This window comes from Drosophila yakuba, chromosome 2L (assembly GCF_016746365.2).
Source record: "Drosophila yakuba strain Tai18E2 chromosome 2L, Prin_Dyak_Tai18E2_2.1, whole genome shotgun sequence".
In the NCBI taxonomy this organism is placed as follows: domain Eukaryota; kingdom Metazoa; phylum Arthropoda; class Insecta; order Diptera; family Drosophilidae; genus Drosophila; species Drosophila yakuba.
Window position 1 is genome coordinate 15,673,443 of NC_052527.2, and position 16,755 is coordinate 15,690,197.

Consider the following 16,755-nt stretch of genomic DNA (forward strand, 5'->3'; position numbering starts at 1 on the left):
ATAAAAACGTACATGAGTTCTTAAGTGAAGTCTAAACCGTTAGCTGAAAATGAAACAATGTTTTAGCACATAATTTGCATAGTAAATTCCTTTGAGTTGCTCAACATAGCATCCTAAAAGGACGAATGTCCTCGCTCATCCATTCTGCCAGAAAGACCAGCAAACACACAAAGTCAGGGGTTGGAGCACAAACTCGCCATGGATCCACCACTTGATTTGTTGCCATGGCCAGGGAAAATGGAAATGAAAACCAGATGACGCAAACCCTTTGTTGATTGTTTTTGGCCTCGTCGGTTGGCCGTAACACTTTCAAATGTCAATTAAACATTCATATTCATAGGCTTTGATTGAAAGTCAGACCTGTAACATGGACAGCTTTATTCGGGGATTTAAATGCCGCCGTAAGAAGCTTAATTAGTGCGAAATTAAATTGCGAGTGCGCCGCCCATTAATGCAATTAAGCCGGTTGCGGTCGCAGATGTCACTAAGCCTGGCTTAAGCCCAATCAATATTTGATGCACATTTATGAATATATTCATTATTTTAAATAGGAGGGAAGCCCCACGCGCATGGGGCCAATTAATTGGAATTCTTTAAATGCGGCAAGGACTAGGATAACTTTTGGCAATTTGGCTAATTGAATGCAATTACCGTTCCTGTTTCAATTGCCGCCTCTGTCCACTTCCAGCGTCTTTGGGCTAATTAATTGTGAAACTCGGAATCAGGAGTGGAGTAATACGAGCGGCGGAACAGGACCCTTTTCTTCCGACCCAATTGACAAAGACAAACTCTTTTTCATTATTCATCAGACGACAAAGTGAAGAAAACGCCGAAAAGCAAAGCAAAGTCAGGAAAAAAACCGTCGAGACGGGGTTAAAGGCTTGTTAAGGACGAATTCGATTTCGGGGAAGTCCATCGCCGCGAAATGTTCAAACGAATTCAATTTTATCAAAATGTTTCCAAGCGAGCACGTGTATTAATTAAACAGCTTGACCTCCTAATTACCCTGTAATGGAATGCTTTATTATCTCATTAAAAACTTAGTTTGCAGCACATGAAAATAGAACACAAAGGCGGAGACAACAGCCAACGGCTCGGGAAGTTCCGAATTTTGCCGAGCTCGTCAAAGTATAAATATCTAGTTAATTAATGTTGCCTCGACTGGCGGGCTACCGAAATAATTAATTTAATTTTCGCTAAAGAAAAAGTTGTGGCATTATTACAGATCCCACCCTATATTCTCAGTGTTCGACCTAAAGTCTTTTCGTAAAATTTCGCTGCTGGCCTCATAAGCCATAAAAATGAACTGCTAAGTTGGTCAGCAAAGTAGATTCAAGTACTCAACATCCATGAAATTTAAATTCAAGTGGTCGAGGACCCCATTAATGTCCTGCCACCGAACATTTCCAAATGCAACTGTCGATGACAGCCGGCCAGGACACGCCGAAAATGGAGGTGGTCTCAAGGACGGGAAACAAAGGTCGAGTGGCAAGCTGTCTCCGGTGGTTCAGAGGTGGAGGGACTTTGAGGTGGCAGCGGTGACACCGACGCCCTGGATGTGCCACCGAAAATAGGTCTAAGCACTTAATCACCGGCGGCAGCTCGAGGGGCCCCAAGTCAAGTAATTGCCTTAAAAAGCACAGCGCGACGTATGCAAAACAAATTGCTGAAATTTCATTTAAGACCCTGCCATTCTGTGGCTGAGATTGTGCCACACGTGTTTACGGCTTACAAGAGGAGCTTGCAGAATGGTACTCACATGGGCGATGGGTGATGCGAGATGGGTGAGGCACGAAAAATGGACGAGCTTGTAAGTTCAGACAAAGCCAGAGCTGCAGGCCACATACATGTGCTGCGGCCGGAAAACCCATCGCTTTTCCTCCGCTCCGCACATTGTTGCCGGCTTTTCCACGGCACTCGCGTGGTTTTGGCTCGGCGGTGGGCGCCGCAAGCCGTTTTGTTTCAGACCCACAAACCAGAGTCTAACTCAATTGTGGGTGTGCCCTAACACACATAACATGCTCTGCATATTTGAGCCACGTTAATAGGCGTTTTCCCCTGTTCGCAGCCAAATGCGGGACAATCATTTTTTCTGTGCAAGTAAGTTATGCCCATCTTCATGTTTTTCAATAAATGGCGAATTTGTTTTTTGAAACCACCTGAAAATATGTCATTTTATTTCATTTCACTTTTATGTTGACCTTTGTGGAACCGCTTTGTACGAATAAGCTTACCACTCAAATGAATCACTAACACTAGTCAGATATCATTCAAATATATTAACAATAATATATTCGAGTTCCCCGACGGAGTTTGACTGCAATTGCGGCTGCATTTACAGCAGTTTCTCATATTACATGACGCAAAATGGTTGGAAAATATATGCGTTTATGTAAAGCACTTTTTTGCTGAACGTTTCAAATTCGGGGTATTTGTGTGGCGCAATTGATGTGGCAAAACCTTGTTACACTCGCGATGAAAGGATAATAAACGCCCTTCACAGCACAGGACGGTTTTTGAGTTTTTCTTCGCTGGAATCGGCAATTTTCCACGGCTCGTACTGGGTACTGTGTCTGTGTGATGGAAGCGGGGTAGAAAATAAAACAAATTTAATTTAAATTTCCGTAACACGACGCACGAATCGATTCACGCCGCATATGCACAATTTATATCCCCGAAACCGAACCCCACTCTTATTTGTTTTTGTGTCTGGATGGGCGCCACTGCTGTGTGCGCGTCCTCGTTTTGGATTCAGCCGCAGATCAGTGGGAATGGGAATGAGAATGGGAATGGGAATGCCGCCCCAGCGAAGCCGTTTTTGTAGTCCTGGCATTTTCGCGCGCTTTCTGTCAGCGGCAGCAAATGTGCCTCTTATGCCACCCATCCCCATCCCCATCCCCCTCCCCCGCCCACACCCAACTTGACGAGCTTGACGCCTTTTTTTGACAACAATGGCGTCGGCGGCCATTTTGTTTGCACTTGACACCGCCGGCACCCGAAAAGTATGCAACACTCTGCCGCAGAGTGCCACTGGTGGCTCAATAATTCTGTTTGCATCGCCGGTTGTACTTCGCAACTAAGTTGCCGAGTTTAATAACTAAATTGACTTGGTTCTGGCCTGGCTGTGGCATTCCCTTTGTATTTGTATTGGGTCTCTCCCCTTGCCGCACAGCCCCTTGCCACGCCAGTTGCCAATTGTTTTCCCATTGTAAGCCGTTCTTTGTTGGCGGCTTTATTGCTCAGCCGGCGGAACAAAAAGGTTTGTTTACCGCCAAGGCAAACATCTGCGCGAACACCTTTGTGCGACTTTAACACTCTCCTTGGCAGCCTAAGCCGGCTGATTGAGGATTACTGGGAAGTTAATGACTCCATTGACACTGATTTCCCATATTTAATAGGCTCAACTTTAGAGACAGCTTTAGAACCACTTAATTGAAAGTGATGTCAGTTCTCTTAAAGTTTATAGCACGGAAAAGTGCAAAATATATTTAGGAAAATTTATACAAGAATTTATATTTTTTTAATAAAAATCAGATATTGAGATATACATATTATACATATTTTCATATAAAATAATGCGTTAGTATAATAATTTATTTAAATTTAAGGTGCTTATACTTATAAATGCTTATTCAACTTTTACCTTTTACAACTGGTACCTTATACAAATAACCAAAATTGTGTTACCTAAAATAAACAAATTTAAAATACAAATATTTAAAGGGTTCTTCCATTTATTTCTGTGACTAATATTAACCTAACTTTGTAATAAGTATATTTGTAAAGTAAATGTACATTTCTGTTTCTGATACATGATTATTTCACGGGGCTTGCGTTTCAATAATTAGGATAAACATAATAAGGAATTCTTTAAGCACAAACATACTACTTCATCCATGATTTTAATTGAACTTCGACTTGTTTCGTATGTTTTGACGACCTTGCGAATGAGTAGCTTTGCCATTTCCGGTTGCTCCTTTGAGTCCGCATATTGCATTGGCGGCACATGCACAGCGCAAAGTGAGTGGGATTACTTTCTTTCTTGAGATGAACTTTGACTGTGCATCCGACTGTAAAAAATCCCATTTCGCGAGGTAACTGGGATGTGCAACTCGCTCACCGGCTCTTTGTGTGCGTCGTTCATAAGTTAATTACGTCAGCGGCTACAGAGGAGGCAGGCAGTTGGGATACATGGATGTTGGAATACAGGGATACAGGGTTGTTGGGATGTCCGGAAGTACCAGTTGCTCCGGCAACTGGCAAGGACAACATCAGTGAGGCAAATTGGATTTGCGCTGCATTCGCAGTTCCGAAATCGCGGAGTCCCTTTGAGTTGGCATACAGCATACGACCAGCATTAAATGCACTCGTGGATACTAATTAGCCACGCGTTACCCCATTTATTTGTTGCAGATAAAAATCGGATGAACAGCCCGGCCCTGGGAGGAGCCGGCGGCAGTGGCGACAAGAAGGGCTCCGGCCTCGTGGACGCCGTCGATGTGGCCACCACCAGTGCGGAGGCCAAGCTGAAGCCGCGTTCCAGGTGAGTGCGACACGCGCCTGCTTACCCGGATGGTGTCCCCGGCCACTTCCGGTTCCCGTTTGACCACCTGACCACCCAGCTGACCACTTCCACCCGCTTCCATTCCAGATCGCTCATACGCCGCGCATCACGCAAGACCAAGCAGCAAATCAACAACGCATCCGACGACTGCAACGTGCAGTAAAGCATTATTTTGGCCGCCAGCGCCGCGTTTAATTATGTAATTTAGTTATTATGGTTGCCACAATGAGAATTAATAATGGACGCCAGTTAATTAGCGTGCATAAACAAGTGGCGCCGTATTTATTTTCGGTGCACTGAGCTGAACACGCTGATAAAGCTACCGAACTCACAAAAACCACTTGCTCAAGGGTAGAACGATTTCGATGAATTTGCCACTCTGTAAAACATTTTATAGTTTGTAACTAGAGCTTCAAAACGATGCCGTCATGACACTGGCCTGAGAGTATAAATATTTCGTAAGCTACTTTGAGTAGGTTAATTTATATTTGAATATGAATAGATTTCATAGCTTCTAAGCCATGAGAAATCCATATCTTAAACAACAGGCGAAACATAACTCATACATATATCAACAGCAAACAATTATGCGTCTATTGATCCAGTGTCATAGCGGCATAATAGATAACCGATTATTCCGACATTGAGCTGACTTGCGAGGCATTGTGCACACAAAACGATTTGAGTTTCGCTTAATAAGGTCGGAGGGGACCAGGTTTATTTAAATTTGAATTTAATTTTGATTTCTCCCATGGGAGAAGGGAGTTTAAAGACTCGTAGAAGGACGCGATAAAGGAGTTCCTTTTGATGGCAAAATAATAGCTCAGTCGCGTTGTTCGTGGTTTTTCGAGTACGGACTACAAAGTAAATGCGTTTTCGACTGGCTGATTGTCATAATATTGTGACAGGTGCCATAGCCCTAAGGTACATTCTAGGATACTAATTTATGAATCTCTATCTGCACCCTTAGCCAACACCATGGTTAATATTTGAACCTTCAGTATACACATTTACTTATGTATTAATACAGCCCCGATGTGAATGTTCGTTTTGCATCTGCAGTAAAACGCAGCACGGAATCGCAACTTTTGCACAAGTAAGGCATTTTCGCGGCATTCTCCTCGGTTCCAGCCACGTAAAATAACAAGAACTTTAGCAGAGAGCGCAGAACAATTTACTATGCAAAAAACGTAATTGTAAAATAAATTTGATGGGGAGGGAGGGTCCCGAATGCTTATGCTTATCAAGGATAATACAGGGTGAACTTCTTATGCCAAAATGCCAAATCAAATTGCCCACAATGCACATCCTGTTCGCAGGAGGCTTAGAGCGGAAGATAGTAATCGATAAATCTGTTTTTAATACGAAACTTGTATCCTTTGGCACAAGCTACACTTGCAGCTGTGTGAGTGGTGGGTGAGTGGTGCGTGTGGTGGGTGTGTTCGTCAGTGTGTGATAAGAGTCCTTTGTGTTTGTTAACCGGAATGTGCTTAGCAATAAGATTTATTTAAAAGACTACTTTTAGGCGGTGTACTGAGTACGGGGGGTGGGTATTTAAAGGATCTGTAAATGGATGAAATACGGCATATGCAAAGTGAATTGTGATTAAACAAAATACTCGTACATCTAGACGCACGTGTGTTTTGCACTGTGTGCGAGCTGAAAAATGAATGCAAACAATGCACACAGTGCTTGCAGTAATGGATTCGAACTACTGTAAACAACTGGGGAAAGGGTCAGATACCAAAATAGTATTGTATTCGTCCATGGAGGATTGTAGTTATACATATGTGCGGCATTATAAACCGCTTACAGTACACATACGATACATAACATAGTCAGTACCTAAACATGTTTTGTGTGAAAAGTTTGGATGTTTGTTTTATAAGTAATACGTCTACACATTGTTACTAGGTGTAGTTATTGACAACAAATCTGCAGAGTCCAACGCATTCGATCTCCGATCTCCGACCAGTCGGAACCACTCGCGTATATCAAGAACCAATGGGAACATAAGGGTGTGGAGGTTTCCACCCTGTCGACGAGGGACCGCGAGATGCTAGATATCTTATTCGACCTACCCGATTTTAAATACATATTCGTCTACGTAGTTCAAACGATCCACCAACCGGGAGGACCGCACTTACCTACTCTACAGAATCGAAAGATCATAACCCATGGACTAAACATAGTCTGGGGAAACCAAAATTAACTCTCTAAGTGTGCGTATGTGTGTCATGTACTTGTAACTAATTGAATTTCAATTCAAATTGAATTATTGACAATTGTATTAGCCAGTTAAAATAAACCACAATGCGTCCCAGGCATCGCAGTAAAATGTTTGATTCCCTTGCATAATGGATTCCGACTCGTTCCCCATTCCGTTTACATCGACGCACCGAGGCATCAGACCACGGCATTAGATCCGGACTCGGATCGGAATACACCCTGCTCACCGGCTGCTACCAGGCTGGGAAATGGCACAGTGAGCAGTTTGCACTAAATCAATTAAATCATTAAAAGTAACTAATGGAATTTCATTCGAATTATATTTTGCGATTCCCATAAATTGTACAATTGCGTAAATGCCGATTGCCGGCTTAAAGCAGCCGGGCTGCTGCTGATTTGAAATTTGCATATATGCATTTGCGGCGGAATGGCGGTGGGTGGGGTGTTGGGATGGGACTCCCGTAGGGATTCGTGGAGCAAGCCGCTTTGGCATCCACGGCAAACAATAAACAGCTTTGCTGGCGCGGCCTAATGAGTTTGCATTATGCGCAATTCCGAATGCAATTTACTGTGCCATTGATTTTGCATTAAATTGGCTTAGGCCGTGCGCTTTGCTTTCAAAAAGTACAGGAAGCCACCATTTTGAGCCGGTACGTTTAAGCTCAGAATTATGTTTTCAATAGGGCTTAATGCTAATTTCAAATTCAAATTGCAACGGAATTGCGGCGCCACCTGGCGGTAGGCAGAGCTTGGTAAAACGGGGCGCCCCCTGGCGGAAATCGAAACAAGCGAAACAGCTGTTCTCAGCTGCTGTCTTTTTTAGGGCATTAATCCATGCGGCGGCGATGTTTTGGAATGGCCATGAAATATATTGGTAACTGAAAGAAATAAGCTCCTGCAAACTCGACTAGCTAACTCCTGGCCATGCTCCACAGACATTGGGGCCAACCTGACGGACCCCATGTTCCAGGGCTGCTACGGCGGCTCCCAGAAGCACCAGCCCGACCTGGACATTGTCTTGAAGCGCGCGTGGCAACAGGGTCTGCAGAAGATCATCGTCACCGCCGGCTGTCTGAAGGACGTGGATGAGGCACTGGAACTGGCCTCCAAGGATGGTAAGCCGCCCGTAAGGATGTGTCCTTTGCAGTTTGAGCTTTAAATGTCCTCGACAGAGCGCATCTACACCACAGTGGGCACACACCCAACCCGGTGCGAGGAATTCGTGCCAGACCCAGAGGGCTACTACGATCAGTTGCGTTCCAGGATCAAGTCTAATCGCACCAAGGTGCTGGCCGTGGGGGAGTGTGGTCTAGACTACGACCGCCTTCAATTCTGCGGCCAGGAAACGCAGCGTTTGTATTTCGAGTTGCAACTGGAACTAGCGGCCGAGTTCAAACTGCCCCTCTTTCTGCACATGAGAAATGCTGCCGAGGATTTCTTGACCATCCTGGAAAGAAATCGGGACAAGATCGAGCAATGCGGCGGCGGAGTGGTGCACAGTTTTACAGGAACCTTGGAGGAGGCCCAGCGCATCCTCGCCTTTGGTGGTCTCTACATAGGCCTCAACGGGTGCTCCCTGAAGACGGAAGAAAACGCAGAAGTGGTGCGCAAGCTACCCAACGACAGGATTATGCTAGAAACCGACTGCCCGTGGTGTGGCATTCGACCTTCGCATGCAGGACATAAGCACTTGACCACCAAGTTTCCCACCGTCAAGAAGAAAGAGAAATGGACAGCCGAATCCCTAATCGACGGACGCTGTGAGCCATGCCAAATCAGGTAAGCATTATAAATACCCTACCCTAAATATGACAGTAGTACGAAGACATTGTTTTCCGTTTCAGCCAAGTTTTGGAGGCCATTGCCGGAATCAAAGAGGAGCCCAAAGAAGAGCTGGCAGAGTTATACTACCAAAACACATTGGACTTGTTCTTCAGCAAAGCAGAAAAGAAGGAATAAAACAACATGCATTTACATTCAATGCGTTTACATTTATTTTATTATTGTTTCTCGCGTCTAAATGCAAATGAATTCAAAAATACGCATTACTTTGATTTGTTAGGTTACATCGGTTTGGTTTCTTCGATCTGCAGTTAACACAGACCCACTATAATAAACATTTAGATGTGTAAATAATTGTTGCATATGGCTAAGTTTATTAACGTTCGTGATTACGCACTGCTATGTGGTGAATATAAAATGGATCGCCCAAAAAAATATATGTATTTCTTTCGACTCGAACTTGTATATTCTCTCTGGAGTCTAGTCTAAACTCTAATAGAGTGTCATAGCTTAATTATTGCCACGTTTTTGGTTACGAGTTTGCCAATATTCATCGATTATTGGCGGAGCCTTGAAGAGCCTATATACAAAATATTTTGTAAATATTTAAAAAGTCTATCAACTATCAAGTAGTACGCTTGTAGGCATTAAAAGGTCGGAATTTGGGGGATAGGAAATATGTTTACCTTATGGGCATGCTATAATCAGATCTCCGTTAAATTTAAAGTGTAAAACAACCAAGATCTGGAGCTAAAACTTACATTTTGTTCTAGGTTTAATGAACTGATATTGATATGAATGCAAATGATATTGTTAGTATTAAACATTGAGAGAGGGCTTCTATTTACTCTGGGGTGCATTTAAAATGGCAATAAAAGATTCAGTCCAATGGAAATGATATGATATGAACATGTTCATATAGCACTTTAAGTTCGTGCGAAAGCCTGATCCCTTTTCGCTTGGCAGTAGATAGTTATCGTTTTTAAAAGCAGATTCAATTGCGTTACTTCATCGCAGATAGTAAAGTTACAGTGGGATATCGAGTATTGGGTTAACGTTTTAACTCTAAATCTAATTATTCAAGACAATATATTATGGGTTCTATTGTGAAATACGCTCAGACATGGCCCAATTGACTTGCAGTTGATGGTATAAAAATTATATTACAAAAGTAAAAAATACTCAAAACGATTACGATAAATTCCATTTATTAGGCGTCACATTAGTTTCGAGTGATTGTTAAACTCATATTCATATGTATGTACATAAGTAAGGGAAATTATAAATATGGGAAATACATAAACATAAAATATCTTTAAACAGAAGTTCTCTAAATTCGAGTTTTATATATAAATAAACATACGACTGCTAACTGTCTTCCATATTGTATTCACTTAACAGAGAAAGCCTTTCGACACATTTTTGGGATATAGGAAATCAAGAAAGGTGTTGATTAGTTCCAGTTATACTTAATGCTCTTGTTAAATATCGTATATCGAATATATTGTATTGTAATCATATGTATTTAAGTTGTATGCTGTGTTTCGAGTTTTCAGTTTCAAACCAAACTCTGCAGAGCCCTGCAGTCGAGCAGGCGTCGGCCTCATAGATATTCATAGATTAATTATTATTATTATAGTAATAAATATGCTGCTTCGCTTAAGCCTATAGGTTAATTCAATGTATTTTGGGAGCGCTGCGATCGTTTATCTTCTGGTTACGCTTTAAGGTGGCTCCGCGCTTTATTTGATCCATCAGCGATTCGTGACAGATGCGAGGGTCCGGCTGAAAGAGTACACAAAAAGCGGTTAAGAGGAGCACTTTGCTTGCAACACCTTAGGTCTAACGTTAGATCGTAGAGCAGTTAGTTGGTAGAACGTGGCACTGAGTGGATTAGCTGCCAGCTGGCTTAGTAGGCTTCAAACGAACGAGAACGTGAACGACTAGGAACGAATAAAATACCTTAGCACTTAGCACTGGTCTTCGCAAGTGGCATTGGTGGATGTGCTGGTGTTGGGATAGGTGGGTGGTCTACGGTATTGCGCACTGGGTCGCGATAGTTTTTGTGGATTTTGATACATCTAATAGCCATGTTGCCATGGACAGAGCATAGAGATTTTTGGCAATCGAATAAGTTGCTGTCGAAGTGCACTACTTACCAGGGCCTTACTGTTGATGAGATTTCGCACGGCAAATGCTCGTCCAGACATTCCCTGCTTTGCCAGTTTCGCGTTGAGATTCTCGAGGAATTCGGCCTTGGTCTTGGCCCGAATACTGCCAGTCTTTTCGATATTTGTGCTTGTCGCATAGTCTATTGATATGTGTTGTCGGTGTTGGCAATACGGGTGCATAAAAGAAAATGGTAAGCAAACATGATCGATCAATGGTTGTGTGGATGTTGGCTTGCGAAGAAGTGGTTAATATAGTGGTCAATCCAAATGGAAATGCAAAATAAAAGCCAACAATTGTTGGTAAGAGTTCGATACAATGTTTGATTGATGATTGGAAAAATTGGTATGAAAGTTGACTGCGGATCGAGCTGCGGCGGAAACTGCATTCCCATGTTGATCCGATAGTTTCCAGACGCACTTGACACAATCTCAATCAGGTTATTTAGCAGCAATTTCCAAACGATAACACAAACGAAAGAAAAGCAAAAGAACATATGCAGCATGCGCCAAAGGTAAACTTAGAGCTAACATCAAATCAAAATTTAATGGACTCAATCGAGCGAAATCGAAAATCAGCAAAACAATAATATTCAAAACAGCGCTCATTCCTTGCAATAAAATCATACGTAATGAAATCAAACTAACTCAAATCGAATCGAATCGAATCAATTCAAATCCAGCTCGCGCTCTTACTTGGATGATGTGCCGGGGAATGGGCATGGGCATTGTGGTTATAGTAGGCAGCGCCGCCGTTGCTGTTGCTGTTCCCCCCAGCAGCATCGCGATAGTAGTGCTGCTGCTGAGCCTGCTGCTGCTGATGCTGCTGCTGCTGGTGATGGTGGCCGCCACGCGAGGTTGTGGCATAAATGCTGGCCAAGGACCCAGACCCAGACCCAGTAACGGGCGAGCCGCACGTGGGCGAGGCCGAGGGCGAGTGAAACTTGACGGCCGTTGTCTGTATGAATGGATTTGTAGAGACGAATATCTTTTGCTGCACACTCGAGTGGCGTGAAGGAATGGGTGGCTGGCGTTGCTGGTGTTGCTGATGCTGCAGCTGATGTTGCTGTTGTTGCTGCTGCTGCTGCTGCTCCGCCAAATGCTGCTGCTGTGCAGCTCTAAGCTTCTGCTGGGGAAGCGGCAACTGCGGACGCTGACCTAGGTGTCCATTGCCGTTGCCAATGCCTATGCCTATACTTGCTGGCTGTTGATACTGTTGCTGCTGCTGCTGCAACCTTTGCTGGTGCTGCATCATATTCCTGGGCAGCGTGGCCGTGGACGAGGCTGCTGCATAGGCGCTCGAGTGAGACGTGTTCTGGCTAGTGGGCGGACGGGCAACCTTCTTGGGCATCGTGGCCGATGCACTGGCGGCGTAAATGGGCGGCGGTGGGGGATCCTCCAGAGGAGGCGGACAAGTGTAGTGCTGCTGCGGCTGTTGGTGGTGCTGATGGGAATGAGCCTGTCTCATGTTCGGCGATTGCGCAGCTGCTGTATTTTTGGTAAACGAACTTGAGTAGGTGGCCATGTCTTTGCTGTTAGCAACTGCTGCATTCGGCGGCTGCGGTGGCTGATAATGCGAATTGGCCGAACCAGGGGCCGCTGCCAATGTTGGTGGGGATGCGGATGAAGAGTTCGAGAATGAGCTGACTTTGGAGAGCAACGATGATGTGGATGAAGACAGGGGAAAGTGAGGCAATGCATTGAAAGAGGTGGTCGGTGTTAGAATGGACGGTTTAGTGCTGCTGCTGCTGCTGGCCGTATGGGCCGATGACATTGGTGATGATGAGGTGCCGAAACTAGCGTAAATTCTATGCTGTTGCTGGTGCTGCAGCTGGATTTGTTCAGATTTACCGTCATAGTGTTGCTGCTGTTGCGGCTGCGACATGGGCAAGCCACTCCGCATGTAGATGGACTCTCCCCCGGGCGCCTGCTGGTTGCCGTAGATCCCCTCGACCTGTTGCTGCTGTTGTTGCTGCTGCTGCTGTTGCTGTTTGCCGCTGAGTCGTGCATTGAGCTGTGCAATTAGGTTCGGATTCGCCTTTGGCTGTGTCGGTGGCAGTGGGTGAGCATGTCCATTGGGACTGGGGCTGCTGGTGCGGAAGCTTGACATGCTGTTGACCAGTTTGGGCTGGGCGTATATGCTGCCGCCACCCCCTCCGCCCGCGGCTGGTGATGAGGTGCGGAATGTCTGCTTCGTGAATGTATGTCAGTGATGGTGTGGTTGTGGCATGAGAAAAAAAGAGAGGAAGACGGGCGCTAATTAAATGTTAGCCAAAACACGACCAAAGCTAAGCTCTAGAGTTATCTATGAATATAGCATTACAACTAAGCTGGAAGGAGCGCAGTAGTTTTAGGCCATACGAAGGCAGCTGTTAGTTTAGGTTAGTTAGCCCGCGAGATCCCCGCTGGTCACTTACGGCATCCACTTGATAGACAGGCGGCGGCGGTGGCTGATGCTGATGTTGCTGCTGGTGAAAAAAGCGTTGCGGGTTGGCCATCTGCTGACCGCCTGGCTGTTGGCCCGTGGCCAAGGCCTGGGCATATGCGTGCAGATCCAAATAGTCGTGGAATACGGTCAGGTCATCATTCGAGGGGGAGTTGTGCGCAGACTACGTGGGGGATAAGGGTTTCGGTTTGTGTGTGTGTGTGGTAGTGGTAAAGCAAACGTAAGTTGAAATGAAACGAAATGATAAGTAGTGGAAGAAAATCAATTGAAGGTGGGTCTCTCGTGCACTAGTTGGGCCCTAAGAATATAACCTAACTCTCACGGCTGAATATACTGTCTTTTATTGGGGAATAAATCTTGAGTCTCAAAATGGTATTTCAAGTTTAAAGCGTTGCGCTCGTAAGGTATGCTATTGATGCTGACATGGGAAAATATATGGGACTAAGGCATGCTAAAAATCTATTACTTTTACGTTAGCAAAGCAACTGAAAGTCCTACAGTTTACGATTAGTGATAGGCATATGGCTTCTATGACACTTGGGAGTTCTAAAACATATTGTACCCAATTAGGTTGCAAAGTCAACTAGACAGGTGAGAGTAGGAGTTCTAACATTTTGGTACAGATGGGAACTGGCCTAGCGTGCACACACCTGCAATAGGGGTTGCTGCAGCTGCACATGTTGTTGATGTTGCTGCTGAAGCTGCTGCTGTTGCTGCTGCTGTTGCTGCTGCTGTTGCTGCTGCATGCGCCTGAGGGACACGGGTGATGCTGGCTGGTGCCGCATGGCTGCCAGGGCTCTTACCGTCTCCGATACTTTCAGAGCTGAGCTGGGAATCTGGGCCATGGCGTCCAGCATGAATGGCGGTGGCGGCGGTAAGTGCTCGCTGGAGCTGCTTAGTTGGTGATTCTGCTGCGACAGAGTCGCGTGCTGTGGTTGCTGCTGCAGCTGCGTTGCGTAATTAAATCATAAGTTAAAGAGTAATAGCAAAAAAGAAAACCAAAGAGTGTGTGACCCAGAGTGGAGCGGCTTAGCGACTACCTTATATTATGTGGCTAACTTAGTTGGGTGTAGGTAATTAAGTAGGTTTAACTTACCCCGACCGAGGCATTGGGACTGGGGGTCACCGACGAACTGCGTCTAACTGGCGGCGGTGGCTTGGCCTGATTGATGGACGCGCGACGGCCGATGCGCGTGGAGCCACCGCTGGCTGCTCCTCCTGGGAAAAGTGAAAATCATAGTAAGTAAGGCGGTCATTTTGCGCATCAAGTCATTGGTTTATGCTGTTATTCACATATTATGTACAGTAATCAGTTATACACTTGGCACACAAAACACAGGACACCATCTAATACCAGAAGTTAGAGATAGACGCAGAGTTAGGATCTGCTGATCGAAAAAGTTATGAAAATTCCGAGTCTGCTGTGAATCATAAAGGTGACCCCGAAGCGAGTGGAAAAGCGTTAATGGCAACTTTCGATATCAATTCATGTAGAAAAGAAATTTCACCTAATTCAAGCGATTTCGCAAAATGCAATTTTATGAAAAGATTGTAGTTAAAATTGATCAAATCTGATTAGTGATTAAGCATTAAGCAGTTAGTGGCAGTATCATGCTGATTTTGAGTTGTCTGTTGATGATCTGAACTTAATGATTGTGACTTGATGGGATGAGCTTAGTGCTTAGCGCGAAAAAGGTTACTTATATCAAAACGAAGAAACCAAAAACCACGTGAAGTTGCTTTGGCAAGCACAAATGTTAAGGATATTGGCAAAGTACAACAAAGTAAGAACGTATTCAAAATAAGGAATCAAAAACCAAAACCATAAAAATCCAAACAAATCAAAACGAACCCGACAACGAAGCCGGCCGGGGCGTAATGCACGGCTTGAGCTGGGCATTGGCATTGACATTGGCATTGGTAATGCTATTGGCATGGTGGGGATTGGCTGGGGCATTGGAGCACACATATGGATGATCGGGTGGTGGTGGTGGTCGTTCACTGGCGGACAACATCGATGACCGAGCATTGGATGGTGATGAATTGGTGGCTGGTAATGGTAATGACGATAGCGATGACGGTGATAATGGCAGATGGCCGCGAGGTGATGACGGTGACAATGCCATTGTGGACGTCTTGCACTGCTTGTGATTGGATGTGGCTGTCTGATTTTGGTTTGGCATTCTATGATTTTGATGCGGGTACGGGTCTGTGGATGCTGTTGCGGTTGCAGATGCAAATGCAGTAATATTGGCGGCTTGTTGATTAGTGACATTACAGTTTCTGTTTTGGGGCGACTGTGGTGAGTGTTGCTGTTCTTGTGGTGCTTGCTGCTGATGCTGCTGCTGCGTTTCTTGCTGCTGCTGTTGCGTCTGCAACTGCTGTTTAACTTTCTGCTTTTGCCTGCGTATTTTTGCATCTAGATCGGCCTTAAAATCCGACTTTCGGGGCACAACAGGCCTATCGCCCGCAGTGGGGAGGGGGCCGTTAAAAACGCTCAAGCTTGTGGGCTTGGGGGGCAGCTGGCGCCTTGCAAGTTCTACTGGTGGACTACTGCCATCAATATCCTGCTGATGTGTCTGTGGATAATGCTGGTCCTGTGGTCTGCTCTGTACCGCCTGCTCACTGGGTGTTTTACCTCTTTGCGGACTGCCGCGTCCGAGGAGTTGCAACTGCTGCTCACTGGTGGCGCGAAACGAGGAGAGTCGCTGCTTGGCGGGCGCCACAGTTGCTGTTGGTGGCGCCTGGCCAGCGGCCGAGTCCGGCGAGGAGTCCGGTGAAGCGGCTAAATTCGTGGGCAACTGCTGCAGCTCGCGCATCTCGTGCAGCTGGAGCGCGTGGGGCTGCGGATCCTTGGTCCGCAGCACCACAATCTCGGAGTTCTGCTTCACGAACTCAATGTCGGGCGTGTTGGGAATCTGGTGGTCGTAGATCACCACCACGGCACTGCCGCTGTCGCTGCAAGTATCCACGTAGGCATGGCGCGGCTGGCCGAGACAAACGCTGTCGGAGGCCAGGGAAACAGCGTCATCTCTATTCGCATTGGCCGCAAAGTGCGCGAAAGTGGGATTCTCGTAGCCGCCGGCCGTTAGACCACCGGTCAGCGAACTCGTCTCGCTCACATAGCAGCGACTCAGCTCCGAATCGCTGGCGCCGAGCAGATCCCGATCTCGATCCCGCTGCCTGACGTCCATATCGTCGCCGGCCAGTTCGTCGGACGTGGTGTCCGATATGTCTGTTCCACAGCCGCTCGAGTTCGTCTGATTGCTGATGGCGCAGGGCTCGATGTTGCTAGTGGCGGGCGGGTTGTTGTTGTCGCTGCTGCTGTTGCTGCTGGTGGTCATATTGTTGTTGCTGCTGCTTGTGTTGTTGGTGCTCGATGGCGGCTTGACCTTGCCCTCATCTATCTCGCGTTGAAAGGAGTCTAGTTCGCCAATTAAATTATTTAGTGCTTGTATTGAATCTTCGAAAGATTTGTCTGTTAAATTCATATTTGCATATTTGTTGGTACCGATTTAAAGATGGTTTTGTGGTTGTTGTTGTTGTTTTTGTGGTGCAGTTGGTTC

General features: G+C 45.6%; 3 protein-coding genes across 45 annotated transcripts in view; 2 read left to right on the plus strand and 1 right to left on the minus strand.

The window, feature by feature from the left end:
- LOC6528341 (GTP-binding protein Di-Ras2) overlaps positions 1-6,902 on the plus strand; it is a 29,861-nt gene extending 22,959 nt beyond the window's left edge. Inside the window, exons 6-7 of the mRNA XM_002089358.3 lie at positions 4,414-4,543; positions 4,652-6,902. Coding sequence (XP_002089394.1) covers positions 4,414-4,543; positions 4,652-4,727 — 206 coding nt within the window. The 3' untranslated portion in view covers positions 4,728-6,902. The remainder of the gene's footprint in view (positions 1-4,413; positions 4,544-4,651) is intronic.
- Positions 6,903-7,510: 608 nt separating this feature from the next.
- Positions 7,511-8,929, plus strand: LOC6528342 (putative deoxyribonuclease TATDN1). The gene is made up of 4 exons (XM_002089359.4): positions 7,511-7,667; positions 7,729-7,908; positions 7,966-8,572; positions 8,638-8,929. Exons 1-4 carry the CDS (start codon positions 7,628-7,630, stop codon positions 8,750-8,752), a joined length of 942 nt encoding a protein of 313 aa, XP_002089395.1. The 5' UTR covers positions 7,511-7,627; the 3' UTR covers positions 8,753-8,929.
- An 837-nt stretch (positions 8,930-9,766) lies between these two features.
- LOC6528343 (protein MTSS 2) overlaps positions 9,767-16,755 on the minus strand; it is a 36,491-nt gene continuing 29,502 nt past the window's right edge. For 4 of the 43 annotated variants that reach the window (XM_039370627.1, XM_039370620.1, XM_039370626.1 and 1 more), the window contains 9 exons: positions 15,042-16,667; positions 14,286-14,407; positions 13,840-14,136; positions 13,161-13,352; positions 12,595-12,934; positions 11,440-12,231; positions 10,735-10,886; positions 10,538-10,656; positions 9,767-10,360 (listed from right to left, as the gene is read on the minus strand). In XM_039370627.1, the coding sequence (XP_039226561.1) occupies positions 10,546-10,656; positions 10,735-10,886; positions 11,440-12,231; positions 12,595-12,934; positions 13,161-13,352; positions 13,840-14,136; positions 14,286-14,407; positions 15,042-16,667 (3,632 nt within the window). In that variant the 3' untranslated portion in view covers positions 9,767-10,360; positions 10,538-10,545. Of the gene's footprint in view, positions 10,361-10,537; positions 10,657-10,734; positions 10,887-11,439; positions 12,935-13,160; positions 13,353-13,839; positions 14,137-14,285; positions 14,408-15,030; positions 16,668-16,755 lie in introns of those variants that run through there. The other 39 variants (XM_039370646.1, XM_015198907.2, XM_002089360.3 and 36 more) reach the window with 32 other exon arrangements.